The 24,213-nt window shown below is 42.6% G+C and overlaps 2 protein-coding genes across 4 annotated transcripts in view; one reads left to right on the top strand and one right to left on the bottom strand.

The window, feature by feature from the left end:
• The window catches only part of hsf4 (heat shock transcription factor 4), an 18,056-nt gene extending 13,419 nt beyond the window's left edge, over positions 1-4,637 (top strand). Inside the window, exons 12-13 of the mRNA XM_057052214.1 lie at positions 2,526-2,616; positions 2,857-4,637. Of these exons, the coding sequence (XP_056908194.1) occupies positions 2,526-2,585 (60 nt within the window). The 3' untranslated portion in view covers positions 2,586-2,616; positions 2,857-4,637. The remainder of the gene's footprint in view (positions 1-2,525; positions 2,617-2,856) is intronic.
• Positions 4,638-8,352: 3,715 nt separating this feature from the next.
• cbfb (core-binding factor subunit beta) lies at positions 8,353-24,213 on the bottom strand. Of its 3 annotated transcripts, none has more exons than XM_057052250.1 (7): positions 23,880-24,212; positions 21,440-21,526; positions 20,552-20,668; positions 12,674-12,790; positions 12,230-12,325; positions 11,424-11,476; positions 8,353-9,264 (listed from the first exon to the last, which is right to left on the bottom strand). In XM_057052250.1, the coding sequence occupies exons 1-6, from the start codon at positions 23,955-23,957 to the stop codon at positions 11,447-11,449; spliced, it is 525 nt and encodes a 174-aa protein (XP_056908230.1). In that variant the 5' UTR covers positions 23,958-24,212; the 3' UTR covers positions 8,353-9,264; positions 11,424-11,446. The 3 variants fall into 3 exon arrangements, with proteins under 3 accessions (XP_056908230.1, XP_056908229.1, XP_056908228.1); XM_057052249.1 differs by having other exon boundaries at positions 8,353-9,269; positions 23,880-24,211; XM_057052248.1 differs by lacking the exon at positions 11,424-11,476 and having other exon boundaries at positions 8,353-9,269; positions 23,880-24,213.

The following is a 24,213-nucleotide window of genomic DNA, read 5'->3' as shown; positions in this document are numbered from 1 at the left end:
CTATACTATATTATACTATACTTACTATACTATACTATACACTATACTACACTATATTACACTATACTATATACTATACTATATTATACACTATACTATACTATATTATACTACACTATATTATACTATACTATATTATACTATACTTACTATACTATACTATATACTATACTATATTATACTATACTATATTATATTATACTATATTATACTATACTATACTTTACTATACTATACTATATTATACTATATTATACTATACTATATATACTATACTATATTATACTATATTATACTATACTATATTATACTATACTATACTATACTTTACTATATTATACTATACTATCTATACTATATTATACTATACTTTACTATACTATATTATATTATACTATACTATACTATACTATACTATACTATACTATACTATACTATACTATACTAGGGGAGGACTGTGCATTTCACACCGAGGCCTTCAGTAGTGTTCCGTCTGAATCAGTCCAACCCTCAATAACTATTTTATTGTTATAAAAACCATCTTATTACAGAAATACCGTATAAAGAGCCATTGAATTGCAGATACATAAACAATAACCCTAACCCTGTTACAATAAATGCCTTTACTGAAGGAACAGTTCAGTACAAGTAAACAAGTCTCCTATGGCAAATGCAGCCTTGCTGCATAAAAAAAAAACAAAAAAACCCTCATAAACATGCAATATTATTTAGGAAAATTGCAACATTTTACTCACCAAAAATTTGGATTATTTGCAGACAAAATCCATCCTCCTCTCTTTGCTCAAAAACTGTCCTTCTGATTATCCGTGCACTTTAGTCCATCCAGAAGACCTTTTCTATTACCATCGAAGCTAATGCTAAATGTCCTGTTGTATATCTGGCATACGTTTTAATTTGCTTTAGTTAGGGTTAGGGTTAGGTCTTTCACACTCTCTCACAGAGACTCTAAATTCTCGGCATGTAGCTAGCTGTCCGAATCAATAACCCATTCCAGCCACCCTCCTACAGACAAAGCTCCCTCCTTCACCCCTGCAGTTACTCACATGATCAGCTTTTCCTTCTTCACTGGCACCTTTCCATCCACATTCAGAGGTTCAGGTGACACCTCTGTTCAAGAACACCTCCCTCAATCCAGGGGCCAATATGAACTCCTTCTTTAGCTTGACAGCATCACTATCGCTATTGCTATTGCTGTCCACCACTAGGTTTGGGGTTTGCCACCCAGACTGGCACCAGAGACCTTGTGTCCACAGTTCTGAACTGCCACATCAACAATGGAGGAAGAGAGCATGGTCCACTCTGATTCAATGTCCCCAGCCTCCCTCGGAATCTGTGAGAAGCTCTTTCAGATGTGGGAATTTAACACCTCCCTGATGGCGGACTCAACCAGACAGTCCCAAAAGACCCTAATAATATACTGGAACGTGGACAAGATGTGGCTAGCAATTCCAATAATAATACCAAAAAACACCACTCGGGCTCAGACCATTCTTCCCAATCACACCCCTCCAGTTATCACTGTCATTGGCCACATTGGTGTTGAAGGCCCCCAGAAAAACAATGGGGATCCCATTTGTAGCACTATCAAGTACCTCTTCCAGGGACTCCAAGAAGGCCAGCTACTCTGTGCTCCTGTTTGGCCTATAATTACAAACTACAGCAAGAGACCTGTCCCTGACCTGAAGATGCAGGGAAATGACCCTCTCGTTCACTGGAGTCAACTCCAACACATGGCGGCTGTGCTGGGGAGCTATAAGCAAGGCGATGCCAGCCCATCACCGCTTACCCTGGCCAACTCCAGAGTAGGGGAGGGTCCAGACCCCTCAAGGAGCTGAGGTCTAGAACCCATGCTGTGCATGGAAGTGAACCCAACTATCTCTAGCTAGTACCTCTCAACCTCCTGCACAACTCAGTCTCCCCCCAGCGAGGGGACATTACATATCCCTATTACTAGAGTTTTGATCTGAAGATTAGGTCGTCAAGGCCCCTGGCCATGAGTGCCACCCAGAACACATCACACCGGCCCCTCGTGAATCTACCTGCGGGTGGTGAGCCTGCTGGAGGGAAGACCTTCGTTGCCATTTCACACTGAACCTACCAAGGTCTCATCGGCAGAGACCAAACCCCAGACCTGGATCCAGAATTGGCCTTGTTGTATTCGTCGTCATGGTGGGTACATGAATCATCCTAATTCTGGCCTGTCACCGAGGAACTGTTTGCCAAGGGAGACCCTACCAGGGGCATAACAGCCACAGACAACTTAGCTCCCAGGATCTTTCAGGCACCCCCCCCCCCCCCACCCACCCACCCACACACACACATACACACAAAGGTGGTGGTGGTGGGGGGGGGGGGTTAAGGTGATGGAAGATGCTGTAACTTGAAATTAATGTATTTGTTTTTCTCTCCTCAAATTATGTCCAGTATAGATAAAGCAGGCTTTTTTATGACTGAATTTTTACACAGCTGCTTCAACACATTGTGAATATATTTTTATTTTACAGTATATATTCCAGAATGAGGAATCTGAGGACTTTCCAACTTCTGGTTGTGAAGAACAATGATACAGCTGTGCTGTCCCTGCTGGTGCATCAGGTAACAATGGTTTGAGCTGATCAGATGCTCACAGCAGTGAAACAGACCTTATCATAAACTGTATAGCCATCTACCAGTGCCATGTATATTTGGATTGTTCCAGTATTCGCATTATTTATTGTTTGTACAGTAGGAAACAGTTGAAAGTAGGGGCAGATATATTTATTAATTTGTATTAGTTCAGCTAATGTGGAAATGTAGAAATACTGTGTTGTCAATTCTTTTTATTTCTCACTACAGGTGCTGCTCTTTCCCTCAATAATCCGCCTTACGTGGGTCTATACCAGTTTACCCACAGCCAGGATGGAGTTTACCATGTGTTATCTGCTAATATTCAGCGACACATCTCAGCAATGGATGTGTTTACTGGTCTGCTGACTGTTACATTGTGTATAACATCTGCTTAATTAACCCCAGAACACTAATTTCATCATGAGCAACCCTGTCACTGAACATAATGCTTTATACAGACAGTGAGTAGATGCTGCACTTTTATAATGTATGATTTAAATATGAATATGCTCTAGTTGCATAAAGAGAATTTTGCCCTTCAAGGCTATCTTGACAAAAATGATTGAAGACAAAATAGCATCTGTGCACAAATAGTAATAATTGTAATAATTGAATTGTTTTCAGTCTGTGTGAAAAACCTTTACAGTGACCAACATTCTGATGCTGATAGAGATGAGCTGAGTCTTCATTCAATCTCTTAATCCTTCAGTTTTTGTCACATAAAACCTGCAGGCATCCATATTCTTTAAAGTTACCCCCTTCTGCACATTTGAATGTTAAAACAGCTCCAGAAACATCTGACTTTGGCCCAGATGACATTTGTTATCTTCAGCCACTTCCATTCTCTTTCTTAAGATGATGAATTGGGTGTTGCTGTGCACATGTTAGATAGCAAGGTCATCCAAAACCTGAAGAATTATTTTGAGGACTCCCTGGAAAGAGAAGCCAGTTGGGAATGAAGTCACGATGTAAAGTCTGTGATGTTGCTTTTAAAAATGTGTTGAAAGAACTGTAATTTATTTGAAATTACTTTTCCATGATTAATTTGCTTAATGGTTGCCTAATTATTCTAATCTGAATAGAATATCATGACCTTTACATTAATACTTATTAAATGACCTTTGCGCTATTTAATAACTTATTACGTCATTTAGTGTCAAAGAGTGCTCGTAACCCTTTGCAGGATTTTCAAAATTAACTTTCACATCTGGGAAAGTTTGGAAGACATTAAAAACTGGACGTGCAATACTGTTTCCATTTCCAGTAAACTGATGACCTTAGAATGTGGGCAAGTCTAGACTGAGACATTTCAGTAAGATGCTGCTGGACTATTTGCCCTGGATTCTGCAAAGCCATGGTAGTTCTGGTAGAGCAGGGCAAAACAAATCCTGTCTTCAACTCATCAGTTTTTACTCTTTTGTAAGTATTTAATGGTCAGTATGGTGTAAATTGCAACTACCTAAATGTATTAATTTGCAACTACATTATGTTTTTGGTAAACGCATCATTTTAAGGTTCGTCAAGGATTAAGATGGAACAGGCACTTTGCATGCAGGCTAGCCATGAGCACGTCGCTATTGTGATATCCCAGGCAAAGTTTTTACTTCCATGGACCGTGTGAAATATTATTCTTGACAAAAACAAAAGAAACCCAGCTAACACCAAAAACAGGTGCATGAGCAGGAGTGTGAGAAGCATTTGCACTGTAGGAAATCAGAAAATTAATAGTCACCAACAAGAAACAAATTAGCATCTAATTTGAAGCTAAGTGCTGACTTTGCTTCACTGTTATGTCTAACAGTCATTTTCCCCTATCGTTTTGTCTTTATTAATGCAGACAGAATATCATATTCTATTGGCAGTCTGATGTTCCCTGATGTTACCAACCAAACAGAAAACAGTAGAAAAAATAATTCTGAAAAAGGAAGAAATTGCTAAACTCAGTTGGCATAGAGATTATGACTTTCAAGTAGGTTTCAACAAAATAAATGGCTGTCATGTAAAAGCGTTGTAATATGTGTGTCCTCATGAAATGTGAAGTAAACTTACAAAAGGGTTAGGGTTAGTTAGGGTTAGGGTTAGTTATAGTCTTAGTTAGGGTTAGGGTTAGTTATAGACTTAGTAAGGGTTAGTGCTAGTTATAGACTTAGTGAGGGTTAGGGTTAGTTATAGACTTAGTTAGGGTTAGTTATAGACTTAGTTTGGCTTAGTTATAGACTTAATTAGGGTTAGGGTTAGTTATAGACTTAGTGAGGGTTAGGGTTAGTTATAGACTTAGGGTTAGTTATAGACTTAGTAAGGGTTAGGGTTAGTTATAGACTTAGTTAGGGTTAGTTATAGACTTAGTTAGGGTTAGGGTTAGGCTTAGTTATAGACTGGTTAGGGTTAGTTTAGACTTAGTTAGGGTAGGGTTAGTTATAGACTTGGTTAGGGTTAGTTATAGACTTAGTTAGGGTTAGTTATAGACTGGGTTAGGCTTAGTTATAGACTTAGTTAGGGTTAGGGTTAGTTATAGACTTAGTTAGGGTTAGTTATAGACTGGGTTAGGCTTAGTTATAGACTTAGTTAGGGTTAGTTATAGACCTGGTTAGGGTTAGTTATAGACTTAGGGCTAGTTATAGACTGGGTTAGGGTTAGTTATAGACTTAGTTAGGGTTAGTTATATACTTAGTTACGGTTAGTTGTAGACTTAGTTAGGGTTAGGCTTAGTTATAGACTTAGTTAGGGTTAGGGTTAGTTATAGACTTAGTTAGGGTTAGTTATAGACTTGGTTAGGGTTAGTTATAGACTGGGTTAGGGTTAGTTATAGACTTAGTTATAAACTTTGATAATAAACTGCCCGACTGTCACAGTGCTTCCATTGGGAAAGAGATAACATTCATTGTACTGTCTTAATGAAATTGCACTAAAATATTTGTTGTATATGAGATTAAAATAAATTTGATATAATGTTATTGTCCTCATGGTAACAGGTGTAAATCACAAGCAATGATGAACACATCTATTTTTTAGGTTCTTTATTGTCATTTTATGTATTTGCACTGGGAATGTGTGTTTAAATGCTTTTAATGCTTGTTGAGATTGCAGATAGATAAGGAAGTATATTTGTTAAATCAGGGAAAAGTCCACAAATGAAACAACACCTGGTAAGGATCTGTAGATCAGCTGTCAGTGAACACATCATATTCTTCTTATCTTTGAAGGTGGAACACATCACAGAATATATGAATGCTTTTATTTTTTTTTATTTTTTGCAGAGAATGAGGCATATTGTTTGCAAGTCAAAATAATTTGTGCAAGATTGTATTAGGTTGTTTACTGAAGCGAATAAAATTTCAAGGAAACCAGAAGAAGGTGGTTTGATTACTTTCTGTTAATAAGTGTCTGAATTACTGTAGCTACAGTTGACCAGCAGTAACTTAACATTCTTTGAGAAGTTATGAGCCTCTACCACTCAATAATTATTACAGTCATTTGGAAAAGAGAAATCTTATGTATTGCCTTTCATTATTACATTATGAAAGTTACAGTCGGGCTTTTTGTTTGGACACAGTAAAAACGGCTAATAATTAAAAGTAATAAAAAGTACAACAAATTAATGGTGAAAGGTAATACCTGCCTATAGCATATCCATTTTGGTCATTTCAAATGTAGTAAAGACAATAAAGTAATACCTTAGAAATAATGTGATGAGGATTTTGCTTCAGTGTTCTGAAGCTGTTCTGGCACCGAACCTTTGCCTTTACTTTGCCCTGGTGGAAGGGATGTGATGCTGGTACATCGTATATATTCTATTATATTCACTCAGAGTTTAATTGTGTAATATATTATTCAATGTGGTAAATATATAATTTGATTTTGTGCTCATATTATTCTGGAATACTATCGTACAAATAATTGTAACTTGTCTTAGTCATCGGAAACTAGTAATTTTTGGGAGTTAAAATTGGACATAATACACAATTGTATGTATAGATACAAGCAGAGGTTGTCCTAGTAGGATTTGGAGATAATCTGTACCAGACTGTTAGGAGTTTTCCCTCTCCCGTTTTGTTCCTTGTCTGTTCCCAGGCTGGGCAGGGCTGCTTCTTGGCTCTGTCCCATGGTGCCGTTCTACACACCTGCGACTCATCTCCAGGTAATCCTCTACACCTGCCTACTGTTTTAGACTGGTCGGCGCTTCTATCTTTGCCAATTCGTTGTTCAACCCCCTGTGATTGCTCCTTCAGATGTCTGTTTGTGCTGCCCATCCTGCTGCGATTAAGAGTTTTTCAACTTCGGTTCTTTGTGGGATTCTACTAGTCAGTCAGTCAGTCAGTCAGTCAGTCTGCCTGCCAGCCAGTCAGTCAGTCTGCCTGCCAGTCAGTCAGTCAGTCAGTCAGTCAGTCAGCCAGTCAGCCTGCCAGTCAGTCAGCAGCCAGACACACTGGAGTCTTCTTTTGGAAACCCAGGGATCAGTTGTTTGGTGTGTGTCTGTGTGTGTGTCTGTGTGTGTGTGTCTGTGTGTGTGTGTCTGTGTGTGTCTTTGTGAGAAGAGTTTGATTACCAGTTGCTGACGTAAACAGACTAAAAAAAGTTGTTGAAGTCGTTGCAGCTCTTTTTGTGGAACTCTGTGATGGTTCCTGTCTGTTGTTATCTAAAAATGTGGATTACTGAGTCATAAGCTTCAATGATGCATAACAGGGTTAAGTAGACAATTGCACAGAAATTGTGAAGTGTGCCCTCTGCTCTGGGCCATTCCTGCCCTCTCTCACATGTTCAGCACCCCCCCCCCACACACACACACAGATTTGGGATTGTTCAGAAACATGAACCCCCGTTTTTACCTGACCACCCTTTGGACCACTTCACAACAACTGATTTTCTTGAGGCTCGTTAGAACTGGAAGACATTGATACTGAAATGACCAATTATGTTGTGTGTGTTTGTGTGCATGTGTAAAATGATTAATGTCAAATTAAAAAATAAAAAAAATAAAATACAGATATTTCAAATGGTCAAATGAAATGAGATAAAGACTGTTCTTTTGAATTTTACTCCACGATGACAGCATAGACACTACAGACGCTGCGCACTCATTCATTTTTTTGCGGGGAGCTAATGATAACCAGACAGTCTTCAGACCCTATATCGGAGAAAAGCGAACCTGGCAAAAATTGATTGGATAGAAGAAACTGATAGGTGATTGACTCCATATTTTATCAAAACTGTGAAAATGGCTGTGCTTCATCTGCTCAGGTTCACAATGAAGAAGCTTCAAACTAAGGGGTTCGATGTGTTACGAATGTGATTAGGCCTGAAAACAGAAGAATAACTGTCGAAGACTATAGAGAACAGAAAACAAAGACAAAAGAAAATCGTGCAGTCGAGAAAAGGTAGGGTGTGTAAAGAGCTGGTTGTCTCTCCTCAAATGGTGACCTAGAGAGGTACGTGAGAAACAGAAAAAGTACTAACAAGTTCCTGTGAGAAAAGAACTCAAGTGAACAGTGAACAGGAGGCCGTTGACTGGTAACCAGCTGCAGGTGCAATAGTCACCAGTGAAAGCATTACAAAGGTGAATCCACCACCACCCCTGAAGAGTCTTTGGGTTATGGGTTCGGTCTGGCTCCATTGATAGATATAATTGGGTGTCATCAGCATAGCAGTGGAAAATGATTTAATGTTTTCTTATTATACTACCGAGAGGGAACCTGAGCCTTTAGTGCAATAATTCTATCTTGTCCCTTTGCTTTTCAGTTTGGTTTTTATTTCAGTTTCATCAATCAACTTCAGCAAATCAATTCTTTTAAATTTTTATAAAGCATTACAATTGTTTTTAATTGCAGTTTAATCTCAATCCTGACCAACACACAAAGAAAGAAGGACATGCAAAAATGAAATGAGCTTCAAGCTACACCATGTAAAAAAGGCCTGATTTGGAATATGTAACATAACTCAAAGTGTCTTTATTCCTTAAACTTAACAATGCTGGCATTAACAGAACACAGAAGCCTTTCAAAGTATAACAGTCTACTGTTGATACTAATATGTGAGGCTGTTGTAACAATTTCTACATAAATCTGTTTTAGTCACTTGAAAATATTAGATTAAGCAATCAGTATAATCTACTGACAATAATAGGCTAATATATTACAGCGCAGTATTGAAAAGTAAAAAATGTGAATCTTTAACACATGGACAAGTTTAGGAAAAACACTTTCCTGTAAAAAAAACATTGTCAAATCAAATATTGAATATTGATCGTAAACATGAGTAATTTGGTGTCACATAAAAATGATGTCACCCACTTTTACTCACCCAAGGGAGAGTTGGGGCAGGGCAATATATAGAGAAAAATAAAGAATATGGTGTGATAGCAAGTGGGAGCAAGAAAGCATTTGTTCCGGCACCCACATTACATTTTAATAATTAAAAATTTGATCAAGACTGGGTATATATTCAATTGTCTAGGGAATAATGGTGAACATTCAGTACAACATAAATGAATGAATGAATGAATAAATGAATGAATATTAATTGTAACAGAAATTAATGGACAACTGGCTCTTAATGGTCATTTCTCCTTTTCCTCAGCACATCTTTTGTCCTGCATCAATATTTCCCACGTCTGAGCCAGGGCTGGAGTTCTGCTGCCGTCTGGACTGAAGAGAGAGAACAAAAGAATGAATGGAAAACCCTTTTTAAAAAAGGAGAAAGAAACAAGTAGGATTATAACAACACAAAATGGTTAAATCTGCTTTTGATACAAGGCCGCTACTTTGTGTATCATTTAAAGAAATTTAGCAAAAGAATAAGACTTTGGTGGAAATATTTAGTATGAAAGAGTCAGACAATTATTAGTTTTGAAGCAACTGTAAAGGTTTCCTGACTTGACTATTGTCAAGAGGATATCAATTGGCTTTTTACAAGGATTTTTATCACTGACAGAGTTGGATGGAGGAGGAAAACTCAATTGAATCAATCAACCTCCTCATTTGAACTGTCATACTCATAGAGGCACAGGTTGAGTAAGGGAAGACAGCAAGCTATCGCTCCAGCAGGGGCGGCTGTCCCATAGTGGGCGCTAGTGCACACAGGCACACAGAAAAAGAGTTGATATTGCTGATCTACGTCTTAATACTATTGCCTGAATAGCACATGGCTAGTGACTACAACGCTATTATTTCATTGAGGTGTCTTCAACACCAAGTGGCAATATGCATCTTTTTGGCTGGCATCCCTTTATGGTTGACCTTTTACATCACATAATAGACATCTGGAATTGGGTGACAGAGCAGCGTTACTTATTGTACAATTAAAATGCACGGTGGCCCTCGTGGTTATGACGGCAGTGTGGTTTCTGCTCCATGGTTGTACGGCAGCGAGCTGAGGGGTTGTGCAGCATGCGCATATGTGTTGTAGAGTTTAACTTTGATCAAGGTGTAAAAAGGCCAGAGCAAAGTCATTTCCAATCGCATTATGTGGGTTTCTTAGAGCACCAATATTAGTCATTATGTTATCATGAAACATTTATTTAAGTTCAGTTACATTAAGATTGAGGAAATAATTTGCTTTTTTTTCTCCAAGTGTCATGAAAATGTACCAATTCTCCTTTGGGAATATCATCAATATCATCTTCCTTTTTGCTGTAGTAAATTATTTTGTTTATTACTACCTTATCTTCCAATTTATCATATTGGCAAGGATATCTTAAATCCAATCACTACAAATCCCAGAATGCATTATTGAGCAGAGCAGGCTGCTAAGGGAACACCTGGAAGGTGGAGGTAGCACTTAAAAGGGTCTCACTCTGCACTGAGGAAAGGAACACTGACAAAGAGAAGACAATTTCAACACAGAGTTCCTCCCAAAGACGTCACCGGTATGAAAGAAACTTTGATTTAATGGAGATATTTGTGTTTGTTTGAATTGTTTGCTAAATTGTTTCTTTTTGTGTTAAAGGTTTTCAGCCTAATCCTGATAATGCTAATGCTAATGCCAATGCCAATGCAAGCCAAACAATCTTGAAAAGAAAAGAAAGATTGAGGAGAAACGGAAGAGTTGATCGAGCGTCCTTTGTGGGTTTATGGAACCAGGACATTTCAAGTTGGGCAGGTGCTGAAATAAGGCAGATAACTAGACACTAATTATAGTGACACAATAAAGTAGAGTGGAAAATAAGGTTCAACAGACTCATAAGAAAGCAAAAGTGCCTGGCACAAAAATGCCTCCAGCTCATGAAGAAAGCCTTCTGTGTTGAGTCAGCAATCAATACTCATGATAAATGGATGCCTTGCTGTCGTCTGTGCACCGTTCACCATCTTTCTATCACAAAGATGACATCACACTGTGCTGGTGAGGACGTGTGAAGCTGGTGGTCATTTCTTTATTCTGACAGCTGGTAACGTCTGCTTGCTGCCAGTGTCTGATTGATCTTATCACCTTTCGGGGGGGGCTGCTGGTGATCATGCAGGTTGCACTAGGTCATGATTAAAAGATTGGGAAATACGACTAAGACAAAGATTTATAATATTAATAATGTAACACATTTTTCAAACCCCCATAACTCAAAGCCGTTTTTGGCTCTTCAGAAATATCTGAAGGATCATTGAGAGAATGCTCTGAAGACTGGGCAATAAAGTACAGATAAAATAACATTACAAACCACAGCACAGCAAAGATGCACACACATACATACACACACGTGCACACACACAGAAACACACACACAGACACACACACACACACACAGACACACACACACAGGGTTTAGTGCATGACAGTGTAATAGATGTTAAGAAATAGAGGACACAGACCCTTTTTTGTGCAGGCTGTCTCATCAGTCCCAGATTTTAGAAACCACAGAGTCCTAAAAAATAAACCATTTGAAGTCCATCAATGTGGGAAGGATATCATTCATCTCCCCAAAACTTTGCTGGGAAAGTGAGTTTGTCTCAGGATGTCAAATAAATTAAGACTTAGGAAAGTATGACTTTGACTCTAGAATAATGAGTAATTGAGTAATGTTTGAGAATTGAGATACCTTATTTGAATTTGGTATTGTAGAATGTCAAAGGAATTACATTTACATGAGTCGAGTGTCAAAGTTACTACCTTCCCTTCTGAAGCTTTTGGGGCACATGTCAATACTGTTACTCAATTATTTTATGAAAATAGAATTTTGTGAAATTAAATCAGATGATTACAAAACTGATCATGCACTAAACCTACAAATGAATTGTAAATGGGCTTTTCTGAATATGACTTTAATACTACTACTGATAAGAAAATAATTAAAAATACACTAATGAAAACAATCACACTCTAGTATTCTAAGTAAAATGTGATTGTAGTCGAATAGAAAGAAATGAAATGTCAAATGAAATTACATTATCTTAATGATGTTTGAAGTAAAAAAGCAGACAAAAATGACACCAGGCTTACTAATATGTTTTAAACTTACTAATATACAATAGAAAATGGTTAGCATTACATTTCATAGGAACCCTTTTTTTATTAGTCTGTTTCATAAATTACTTAAAATGCAAGTTGACAAGACTGCGGCTGCCTTTGCAGGGTTGAGGCTTTCATGTGACTACGTGATGTAAGAAACAGGGCGCACCTCTAAATCCTCCCGGTGTGATCGGTCCCGGTCTTCAAAGTCTCTGGTCCTGCGTCGGGCCTCCTCAAATGCTGCCTGGGCAAGTGCGTCCTCATGCTGTAAATGGGAAAACATGTATTTCTAACATGTTTTACAGATTACAACATGTTTCAACGATCACCAGATTTATTCTGGGGCTCAATATATGATACATGTCGACTTAAAAGGTCTGATTTGGTACACTTTCATGGGCAGGCTAAGGCTATATTACTATGGTAATATAATCAGTCAAATGCTCAGTATCCCATCTCTGGGGTACTCCGAACTAAATGTTTTATTTATCACTTTATATTACATCAAAGAAAATACAAACTAAATTTGGAATCTATGACATTGTTTAATGGTGGCTTAATTTGCAAATAAATTCCCACATCACCTTTATTAGGTAGCCATATCTTGAGTTACCTGTGCCCTCTCCTCATCATATTCGAGGTATCCCATCCCATCCAGGCGATGAAGATCAATCCAGCCTCTCCAAATCACACAAACTCCATTCAAAATCATAGGAGCCCTTAAATAGACCTGAAGTGGAATGAAGATTTGGAGTTAAAAAGAAAAAAGGTGAAAAACAAAGAGTTCCAAACTAAATCTCTGAATGGCTCTGCTTGACATGAATCTAAAAGATTTACAGATTTTCTGCAATATGCCTGTCAGGGCTGCCTTGAATGGGGAACAGTACCCAAGATTTGCTGAAAGAATCCTGCAGCAGACCCTCTATCTGAGAGGCCAGGGGCCTACACACAACCCTAACCCTCTCTATCTGAGAGGCCAGGGGCCTACACACAACCCTAACCCTCTATCTGAGAGGCCAGTGGCCTACACACAACCCTAACCCTCTCTATCTGAGAGGCCAGGGGCCTACACACAACCCTAACCCTCTCTATCTGAGAGGCCAGTGGCCTACACACAACCCTAACCCTCTATCTGAGAGGCCAGGGGCCTACACACAACCCTAACCCTCTATCTGAGAGGCCAGGGGCCTACACACAACCCTAACCCTCTCTATCTGAGAGGCCAGGGGCCTACACACAACCCTAACCCTCTCTATCTGAGAGGCCAGGGGCCTACACACAACCCTAACCCTCTCTATCTGAGAGGCCAGTGGCCTACACACAACCCTAACCCTCTCTATCTGAGAGGCCAGGGGCCTACACACAACCCTAACCCTCTCTACTGAGAGGCCAGTGGCCTACACACAACCCTAACCCTCTATCTGAGAGGCCAGGGGCCTACACACAACCTAACCCTCTCTATCTGAGAGGCCAGTGGCCTACACACAACCCTAACCCTCTCTATCTGAGAGGCCAGTGGCCTACACACAACCCTAACCCTCTATCTGAGAGGCCAGTGGCCTACACACAACCCTAACCCTCTATCTGAGAGGCCAGTGGCCTACACACAACCCTAACCCTCTATCTGAGAGGCCAGGGGCCTACACACAACCCTAACCCTCTATCTGAGAGGCCAGGGGCCTACACACAACCCTAACCCTCTCTATCTGAGAGGCCAGGGGCCTACACACAACCCTAACCCTCTATCTGAGAGGCCAGGGGCCTACACACAACCCTAACCCTCTCTATCTGAGAGGCCAGGGCCTACACACAACCCTAACCCTCTCTATCTGAGAGGCCAGTGGCCTACACACAACCCTAACCCTCTACCTGAGAGGCCAGTGGCCTACACACAACCTAACCCTCTATCTGAGAGGCCAGTGGCCTACACACAACCCTAACCCTCTATCTGAGAGGCCAGGGGCCTACACACAACCCTAACCCTCTATCTGAGAGGCCAGGGGCCTACACACAACCCTAACCCTCTATCTGAGAGGCCAGGGGCCTACACACAACCCTAACCCTCTCATCTGAGAGGCCAGGGGCCTACACACAACCCTAACCCTCTCTATCTGAGAGGCCAGTGGCCTACACACAACCCTAACCCTCTACCTGAGAGGCCAGTGGCCTACACACAACCCTAACCCTCTATCTGAGAGGCCAGTGGCCTACACACAACCCTAACCCTCTATCTGAGAGGCCAGGGGCCTACACACAACCCTAACCCTCTATCTGAGAGGCCAGTGGCCTACACACAACCCTAACCCTCTATCTGAGAGGCCAGTGGCCTACACACAACCCTAACCCTCTATCTGAGAGGCCAGTGGCCTACACACAACCCTAACCCTCTATCTGAGAGGCCAGGGGCCTACACACAACCCTAACCCTCCATCTGAGAGGCCAGTGGCCTACACACAACCCTAACCCTCTCTATCTGAGAGGCCAGTGGCCTACACACAACCCTAACCCTCTATCTGAGAGGCCAGGGGCCTACACACAACCCTAACCCTCTCTATCTGAGAGGCCAGGGCCTACACACAACCCTAACCCTCTCTATCTGAGAGGCCAGTGGCCTACACACAACCCTAACCTCTCTATCTGAGAGGCCAGGGGCCTACACACAACCCTAACCCTCTACTGAGAGGCCAGTGGCCTACACACAACCCTAACCCTCTATCTGAGAGGCCAGTGGCCTACACACAACCCTAACCCTCTATCTGAGAGGCCAGTGGCCTACACACAACCCTAACCCTCTATCTGAGAGGCCAGTGGCCTACACACAACCCTAACCCTCTCTATCTGAGAGGCCAGGGCCTACACACAACCCTAACCCTCTCTATCTGAGAGGCCAGTGGCCTACACACAACCCTAACCCTCTATCTGAGAGGCCAGGGGCCTACACACAACCCTAACCCTCTATCTGAGAGGCCAGGGGCCTACACACAACCCTAACCCTCTCTATCTGAGAGGCCAGGGCCTACACACAACCCTAACCCTCTCTATCTGAGAGGCCAGTGGCCTACACACAACCCTAACCCTCTATCTGAGAGGCCAGGGGCCTACACACAACCCTAACCCTCTCTATCTGAGAGGCCAGTGGCCTACACACAACCTAACCCTCTCTATCTGAGAGGCCAGGGGCCTACACACAACCCTAACCCTCTATCTGAGAGGCCAGTGGCCTACACACAACCCTAACCCTCTATCTGAGAGGCCAGGGGCCTACACACAACCCTAACCCTCTATCTGAGAGGCCAGGGGCCTACACACAACCCTAACCCTCTCTATCTGAGAGGGCAGGGGCCTACACACAACCCTAACCCTCTCTATCTGAGAGGCCAGTGGCCTACACACAACCCTAACCCTCTATCTGAGAGGCCAGGGGCCTACACACAACCCTAACCCTCTCTATCTGAGAGGCCAGTGGCCTACACACAACCCTAACCCTCTCTATCTGAGAGGCCGGGGCCTACACACAACCCTAACCCTCTATCTGAGAGGCCAGTGGCCTACACACAACCCTAACCCTCTATCTGAGAGGCCAGTGGCCTACACACAACCCTAACCCTCTACCTGAGAGGCCAGTGGCCTACACACAACCCTAACCCTCTATCTGAGAGGCCAGTGGCCTAACACAACCCTAACCCTCTATCTGAGAGGCCAGTGGCCTACACACAACCCTAACCTAACCCTCTCTATCTGAGAGGCCAGGGGCCTACACACAACCCTAACCCTCTCTATCTGAGAGGCCAGTGGCCTACACACAACCCTAACCCTCTATCTGAGAGGCCAGGGGCCTACACACACCCTAACCCTCTATCTGAGAGGCCAGGGGCCTACACACAACCCTAACCCTCTATCTGAGAGGCCAGGGGCCTACACACAACCCTAACCCTCTATCTGAGAGGCCAGGGGCCTACACACAACCCTAACCCTCTATCTGAGAGGCCAGTGGCCTACACACAACCCTAACCCTAACCTAACCCTAATAGCTAGCATCACCCCCAGTACAACTATTATAGAAAATATGATAAAACTCTACTGCCCACTGTCTCAAATAAAAAATGAAGTCATCAATCAGATTTCAACATTTTATTCAGGATGTTTTTATCTTTCACAGTGACGTCAGAGCTCATTATCATTCTGCATAATCCATCAACAGTGTGAATGTGTTTCCTCTGTCGATGGGCTTCAGCATGTCCAGACACAGCAGTTCTGCTCCCAAGAAACAGCATGTGTGGTTCAAGCTTCAGAGGACGGTCACCTGGTTCACTCTGGCACGTATGAATTCAATGTGTGGGTGGTGCACAGAGCGCTTCCAGATGAAGAAATCCATACGCATACATCACATGACCCCAACCCAGATGGAGAAGCATGAGTGCGACTTGCTTTTACCAACAACTCAAGCAAAGATGAAGATGAGACTGTACTTCCAGGGTGAGTTTTTTTGTTCTGTGAGTGTGCTAGAGGGAAAAGTGTTTAAAAATAGCCTCACCACAGATTCCCTCTGAATGAAAACCATGTCAATCTCATCCATTAATGTAATAGCAAAGAGCTCTGACACAAGCACCGGATGTGATTGAAGTCCAACAAAAATCTATCTTGCAATAGTTTCTGCAGAAAACACAGTATCATTCCTGGCCACAGAGGCTAACTCTAACCCTACAGAGGCTAACTCTAACCCTACACAGGCTAACTCTAACTAACCCTACACAGGCTAACTCTAACCCTACAGAGGCTAACTCTAACCCTACACAGGCTAACTCTAACCCTACACGGGCTAACTCTAACCCTACACGGGCTAACTCTAACCCTACAGAGGATAACTCTAACCCTACACGGCTAACTCTAACCCTACACAGGCTAACTCTAACCCTACAGAGGCTAACTGTAACCCTACACAGGCTAACTGTAACCCTACAGAGGCTAACTCTAACCCTACAGAGGCTAACTCTAACCCTACAGAGGCTAACTCTAACCCTACACAGGCTAACTCTAACCCTACACAGGCTAACTCTAACTCTACACAGGCTAACTCTAACCCTACAGAGGCTAACTCTAACCTACACGGGCTAACTCTAACCCTACACGGGCTAACTCTAACCCTACACGGGCTAACTCTAACCCTACACGGGCTAACTCTAACCCTACACGGGCTAACTCTAACCCTACACGGGCTAACTCTAACCCTACCACAGGCTAACTCTAACTCTACACAGGCTAACTCTAACCCTACAGAGGCTAACTCTAACCCTACCACAGGCTAACTCTAACCCTACACAGGCTAACTCTAACCCTACACAGGCTAACTCTAACCCTACACGGGCTAACTCTAACCCTACACGGGCTAACTCTAACCCTACAGAGGCTAACTCTAACCCTACACAGGCTAACTCTAACCCTACACAGGCTAACTCTAACCCTACAGAGGCTAACTCTAACCCTACACAGGCTAACTCTAACCCTACAGAGGCTAACTCTAACCTACAGATGCTAACTCTAACCCTACACAGGCTAACTCTAACCCTACACAGGCTAACTCTAACCCTACAGAGGCTAACTCTAACCCTACACAGGCTAACTCTAACCCTACAGAGGCTAACTCTAACCCTACACAGGCTAACTCTAACCCTACACAGGCTAACTCTAACCCTACAGAGGCTAACTCTAACCCTACAGAGGCTAACTCTAACCCTACAGAGGCTAACTCTAACCCTACACGGGCTAACTCTAACCCTACACGGGCTAACTCTAACCCTACAGAGGCTAACTCTAACCCTACACGGGCTAACTCTAACCCTACACGGGCTAACTCTAACCCTACACGGCTAACTCTAACCCTACACGGGCTAACTCTAACCCTACACAGGCTAACTCTAACCCTACAGATGCTAACTCTAACCCTACAGATGCTAACTCTAACCCTACAGGGCTAACTCTAACCCTACACGGCTAACTCTAACCCTACACGGGCTAACTCTAACCCTACAGAGGCTAACTCTAACCCTACAGAGGCTAACTCTAACCCTACAGGGCTAACTCTAACCCTACACGGGCTAACTCTAACCCTACACGGGCTAACTCTAACCCTACACGGGCTAACTCTAACCCTACAGATGCTAACTCTAACCCTACAGAGGCTAACTCTAACCCTACAGATGCTAACTCTAACCTACACAGGCTAACTCTAACCCTACAGGCTAACTCTAACCCTACACAGGCTAACTCTAACCCTACACAGGCTAACTCTAACCCTACACAGGCTAACTCTAACTCTACACAGGCTAACTCTAACCCTACAGAGGCTAACTCTAACCCTACACGGCTAACTCTAACCCTACAACAGGCTAACTCTAACCCTACACAGGCTAACTCTAACCCTACAGAGGCTAACTCTAACCCTACACGGGCTAACTCTAACCCTACACGGGCTAACTCTAACCCTACACGGGCTAACTCTAACCCTACACGGGCTAACTCTAACCCTACACGGGCTAACTCTAACCCTACACGGGCTAACTCTAACCCTACACAGGCTAACTCTAACTCTACACAGGCTAACTCTAACCCTACAGAGGCTAACTCTAACCCTACACAGGCTAACTCTAACCCTACACAGGCTAACTCTAACCCTACACAGGCTAACTCTAACCCTACACAGGCTAACTCTAACCCTACAGAGGCTACAGAGTTCCATGGAGCAGATAACCGTGGCTCCAGTTGGTTCTCCGGGACACCAGAGTGTCGCTCCTGTGTTGTTAGCAATCTCCTAGCAGGGCTGTGTGCCCCCTCTCTTTCTCACCCCCCCCCCCCCTTCCCTGGGCTTTTTCCAGTACTGTGACCATGTATGTACACATGATTTTTTTGTTGTATGGAAAATATTCGGGTATGTAGTTCACGTGGATAAAAAAGTACCTTGTGAGGGCTGCGGTGGATTTTGGGTATTGTCATTGTTGGTAAGCCTAGAATGAGAAATATGAAGCCATGAGGGAGGAGAGCATTATGGGATTCTGTGTGCCTCTCTCTCATAAGGAACCAATTAGCGGTCTGGCTTTGGTAATGCGACTCAAAAGTCAGGCACTTCTGCCATGCACTTCTGTACAGATGTAAATATAACACATGCACAGCATGTGGCCCATAAAAGGAAGAAATAAGGCGTGCTAACAGTGAGTGAGTGAAACATGTAAATGCTAACACCTTGAGCTCCTAACAGATGATCATTTGACTATGTTGTGTTCAGAAAACTTTCAATGGCTTGTGTTTAGTTGGTGTTTTATGCAGGAGCCATGGTTTGAATGTGTTACAGCAGTTTTGAGTGTTTCAGGGCCTTTTTATGGAGCCAGTTGCCTCATTAAATATACAGGAGCCCTCCAGCAGCACTCATGAAGCTGGGATTAGCTGGTGCACTCAAGCAATCGGTGCATGAAACAAAAGGAACTGAATCAATTTAAAATATCCTGCTCACCATGAAAAGGTGGTTCTTAGTTTTATATTTCTGTGTGGCCAGGAATTAATATGATCTAGCTTTACATCAAAATCCATCATGAATTTTGATCAAAACAACAGTATTTGATGTTACTGTCATTAAAACCTTTAGGATTTTGACAGTTGGGTGCTTTCATATAAACAAATCTGACCACTAATTGGCCAAATTCGATCTTATCTCATCTTAAACTTGTACAAATATGTGAAGTGGGGTAAAAATGCCACTAACAAACATGTGGTTGTGAAATATCAGTCCTGTCTGCACGTAAAAGGCCAAAAATCCTCATTTTTTTAGTCACCTTCTGGGCTTTTTTTTTTTAAATGCAGTTGTCCCACCCTTGCAATGTATCCTCTTGTGGAGGGCAAGACACTCTGTAGCCCCCAAAACACCAGGCTTTACTTTTTTGCATTTTATTACAGCCATATGGTTGCTTATTCTGACCTTTTAGTTATTCTAACTACAGTTTACAGATAGCACAACAGTTTTGCATTTACAGTCAGGCACATAAGCAGGACATCGATACAATTCTTTTTAGCTCTATAAACCACCATAATGGACTTAAATGAAATGAACAAGTTGTATAAAATAAGTATAAATGTGAACCAATGTAAAATTACCATCATTTGTTTCTTTGTTTAAAGTTTTGGGATGTCAGATAATGATCCTATGATTCTTATTTTTGCTCCACACACATTAAGCTATTTAACAACTAATCATAAACAGAAATGTAAGCCACACAAATTACTCGGCATAAAGGAAAGAAACCAACCATCTAAAACTGTTTTCTGTTGTCTGTGTGCTTTTGTTAAGACATATGGAACGTGCCTAACTGCAAAAACCAATTAAGTAAATGGTCCAAATCTTACGAAACCTGTCAATATGGTTAATTTTTAATCTTATTACTTCGGCTATACCGTAATATTCATGTATGTTGGGTTATAGAAAGCACGCACACATGTGTCTTACCTTTCCTGTCTCTCTCTCAAAGTCCACGTACTCTCTCGTGGGAACCTGCCTCTGATCGCTGTGTTGGTGGGCCGGGAAGAACTGAAGCGACAGATTGGTGCCTGTAGCAACAAAGGCCTGGGGAAGGGAAAAGGTCTCATCATGGCTACTTCCTTTGGGGTATTACAATCAAAGGTGGGGGAGAGAAATACTTGATTGTTTTGCATGCAAAGAAGAATTTCCTTCAGGATGAATTAATTTCCATTGAATCAAACACAGTAGGAATGTCATTGGCAGGTTCTAGCCAATAATATACTGTATATATGACCAATTAGTGCCAGTGGATATTTATCAGTGCAGTAATGATCAGTAAAAACTCAAGTTCAACAACAATCACATATTGAACAGGCTGGGTGAACAAGTGTGAGCCTTTTAACATTTACATTTTGCATTGTGATGTTTAAGTAAATGCACTTTAGCTAACACAATGTACACTTCAGAATGTTCCCTCAAAATGACTTTGTAAAAGAGAATTTGTATTCTATTACATAGAACTGAGGTTAGACAAGTGCAGCCATTTGAATTTACTATGTCCAGTGGTATGAGAAAGTTTGGGCACCCTTGACAATTGGCATTGTTTTTATTCACCAATCATTGGGTGTTTTAATTCTTGTAACTTGAAAGTAAATCTGATTTTAAAAATAAAGTAAAATGTTTAAAATTGCAGTTGCATGATTTCAGGCTGTACAACCTTAATTTCAGAACCCCCCCCCCCTCCAAAAAGAAAAACCTTCTGAACTGAAGATGCTTCTGAAGAGATAGCGAAACGTCTTCAAGAAAACCCCTGACAAGTCCAGGGGACGCAGAGATCTTACATGGACATAGAAAAATGAGCTATTTTGCACTTACAACTTCTGACCGTCCATCCCTGCAAGCATTCTGGAAACGAGCTTGTCTCTCCTCATGGGGTCTGTCCCTGAAACCGGTATATTTGATCTAAAATGCAAAGAAAAAACAGGCTTTATAATATTGATACACGATATGAAAACTTTCAACTGACACTGTTAACCAGTAATTTCCAATAACCTCTCTATAAAGAGTAGAGTTTCTAGGAGTAGAATGGGGGGTGAGCATTTAGCTACCAGGCCCCCCTGCTATGGAACCAGCTCCCTGTCCCGGCCCCCCTGCTGTGGAACCAGCTCCCTGTCCCGGCCCCCCTGCTGTGGAACCAGCTCACTGTCCAGGCCCCCCTGCTATGGCACCAGCTCCCTGTCCAGGCCCCCCTGCTGTGGAACCAGCTCCCTGTCCAGGCCCCCCTGCTATGGAGCCAGCTCCCTGTCCCGGCCCCCCTGCTGTGGAACCAGCTCCCTGTCCAGGCCCCCCTGCTATGGCACCAGCTCCCTGTCCAGGCCCCCCTGCTATGGAAGCAGCTCCCTGTCCAGGCCCCCCTGCTATGGAGCCAGCTCCCTGTCCAGGCCCCCCTGCTATGGAACCAGCTCCCTGTCCAGGCCCCCCTGCTATGGAGCCAGCTCCCTGTCCAGGCCCCCCTGCTATGGCACCAGCTCCCTGTCCAGGCCCCCCTGCTATGGAAGCAGCTCCCTGTCCAGGCCCCCCTGCTATGGAACCAGCTCCCTGTCCAGGCCCCCCTATGGCACCAGCTCCCTGTCCAGGCCCCCCTGCTATGGCACCAGCTCCCTGTCCAGGTACGGGAGGCTGACTCCATCGCTACTTTAAGATCAGACTTAAAACCTTCCTCTTTGAAAAAGCTTATTGTTACTAATTCAGTAGTTCCAGTTACTATCATAGACAGACAGATTATCACACTTAGGGGGTCGTCTAATCGTTAGGTCACATCTTCGCTGTGCTGTTATAGGCCAAGGCTGCCGGGGTCCGGAAACATGATCACCTGACAGGCCTCTGTCACCCCACTGGCTCATGGTCTCCGGAGCTGCATAATGACCTCCGGCCCCGCTGAAGTGATTGTATATCGTATTTTTGTGTGTGTTTCTGTGCTCTGTGCCTCTCCTTCACTCTACTTCTCCTCTCCTCTCCTTCACTCTACTTCTCCTCTCCTCTCCTCTCCTCTCCTCTCCTCTCCTTCACTCTACTTCTCCTCTCCTCTCCTCCCTCCTTCACTCTACTTCTCCTCTCCTCTCCTCCCCTCTCCTTCACTCTACTTCTCCTCTCCTCCCTCCTCTCCTCCCCTCTTGTCTCCTCTCCTTCACTCTACTTCTCCTCTCCTCTCCTCTCTCTACCCCTCCCCCCCCATCAGCAGGAGGGTCCCCCTACATGAGCCTGGTCCTGCTCAAGGTTTCTTCCTGTTAAAGGGGAGTTTTTCCTTGCCACTGTTGCTTGTCTGGGGTCAGGCCCTGGGGTTCTGGAAAGCGCCTTGAAACAATTTGGATTGTATAAGATGCTATATAAATAAAGATTGAGTTGATTTGATGGAAAGGTGATTCTGCTGATGATATCTTTGTGCTGCCTTGCTGAACCACAAATATTTTGATTTTGTAATAACCTCAAAATCATTTGATAAATTCACTATTCCTTTCACAGTCTTATCAAGTGAATGCCATGTATATTTCTAACCATGTATATTTTAGTCATAAATCTGCACCTAATTATTGAAATGTGTGCTAGTAAAATGGAAAGAAAATGCTAACAACAATGTTATTACAGCAAGTTATAACTTGCTCTCTCAAACACAGACTACCAACAATATTCAACCTCGGAGGGCTAAAATAGATTGAGTATTATGGATATAAATGCAGAAATATTATTGAATGAATAATGAATCCAAACGTTTCTTTGGTCTGTACTGAAACAGACATCCTGTCATAAGACAACAGCCACGAGAGGAGCCCACGTGTGTGTGCAGATGTTTTATTTTGGTCATCAAACATTATTTTTGACCTACTTAAAATAACAAAGCTACATATGTGCTATATATGTGTGTGTGTGTGTGTGTGTGTATATACATACAAAAGTAAATACATATGGTACTGGGTACAACGTGAAAGAGTAAAGGTTTTGTTTTGCGTGAGTTATCTGACATTTTACACAAAGCAAAACCTTCTGTTTTAGTTAATAAATGATGTCGACCGATCATCTGACTTCTGTTAGGGTTAGGCTAACACTAACTGGGTTAGTCTAACACTAACTGGGTAAGTTAGGCTAACACTAACTGTTAGGGTCAGGCTAACAGTAACTGGGTTAGGGTTAGGCTAACACTAACTAGGTTCGTTAGGGTTAGGCTAACCCTAACTGTTAGGGTTAGGGTTAGCCTAACTGTCCGGCCTCCGACTCTTTATTTCCGCTTTGTCTCTGAGAGGCTCCCGGGTTCACGTACCTCACATTCTCGGCTCAGTTTGCGAAAGAATTCTTCATTTTCAAACTTGCTCCTCTGGTCTGGGACTACTCGTGGCATCTTCTCACTTTCGTGCCTCTCAAAGATCTTTTTTACGTTTTTTAAAATTTCGAGCACTAACGCGAACGTTTTGCCGTGCGCGCCTCGTTTTCCCTCTCACGCACTTCCGTGTCTCTCCGATTTGAATAAAACACTCTCGACGCTTCTGCCTCGCGTATTAAACTCCAGACCAAATGGCAAATGGCTTCCGCTGAATGTCTGAGTGGCTGAATGGCTTCCTCTGAATGGCTGAATGGCTGAATGGCTTCCTCTGAAT

Source organism: Takifugu flavidus, chromosome 13 (genome assembly GCF_003711565.1).
Source record: "Takifugu flavidus isolate HTHZ2018 chromosome 13, ASM371156v2, whole genome shotgun sequence".
NCBI classification, from domain to species: Eukaryota; Metazoa; Chordata; class Actinopteri; order Tetraodontiformes; family Tetraodontidae; genus Takifugu; species Takifugu flavidus.
This window is presented reverse-complemented; position numbering and strand designations above follow the sequence as displayed.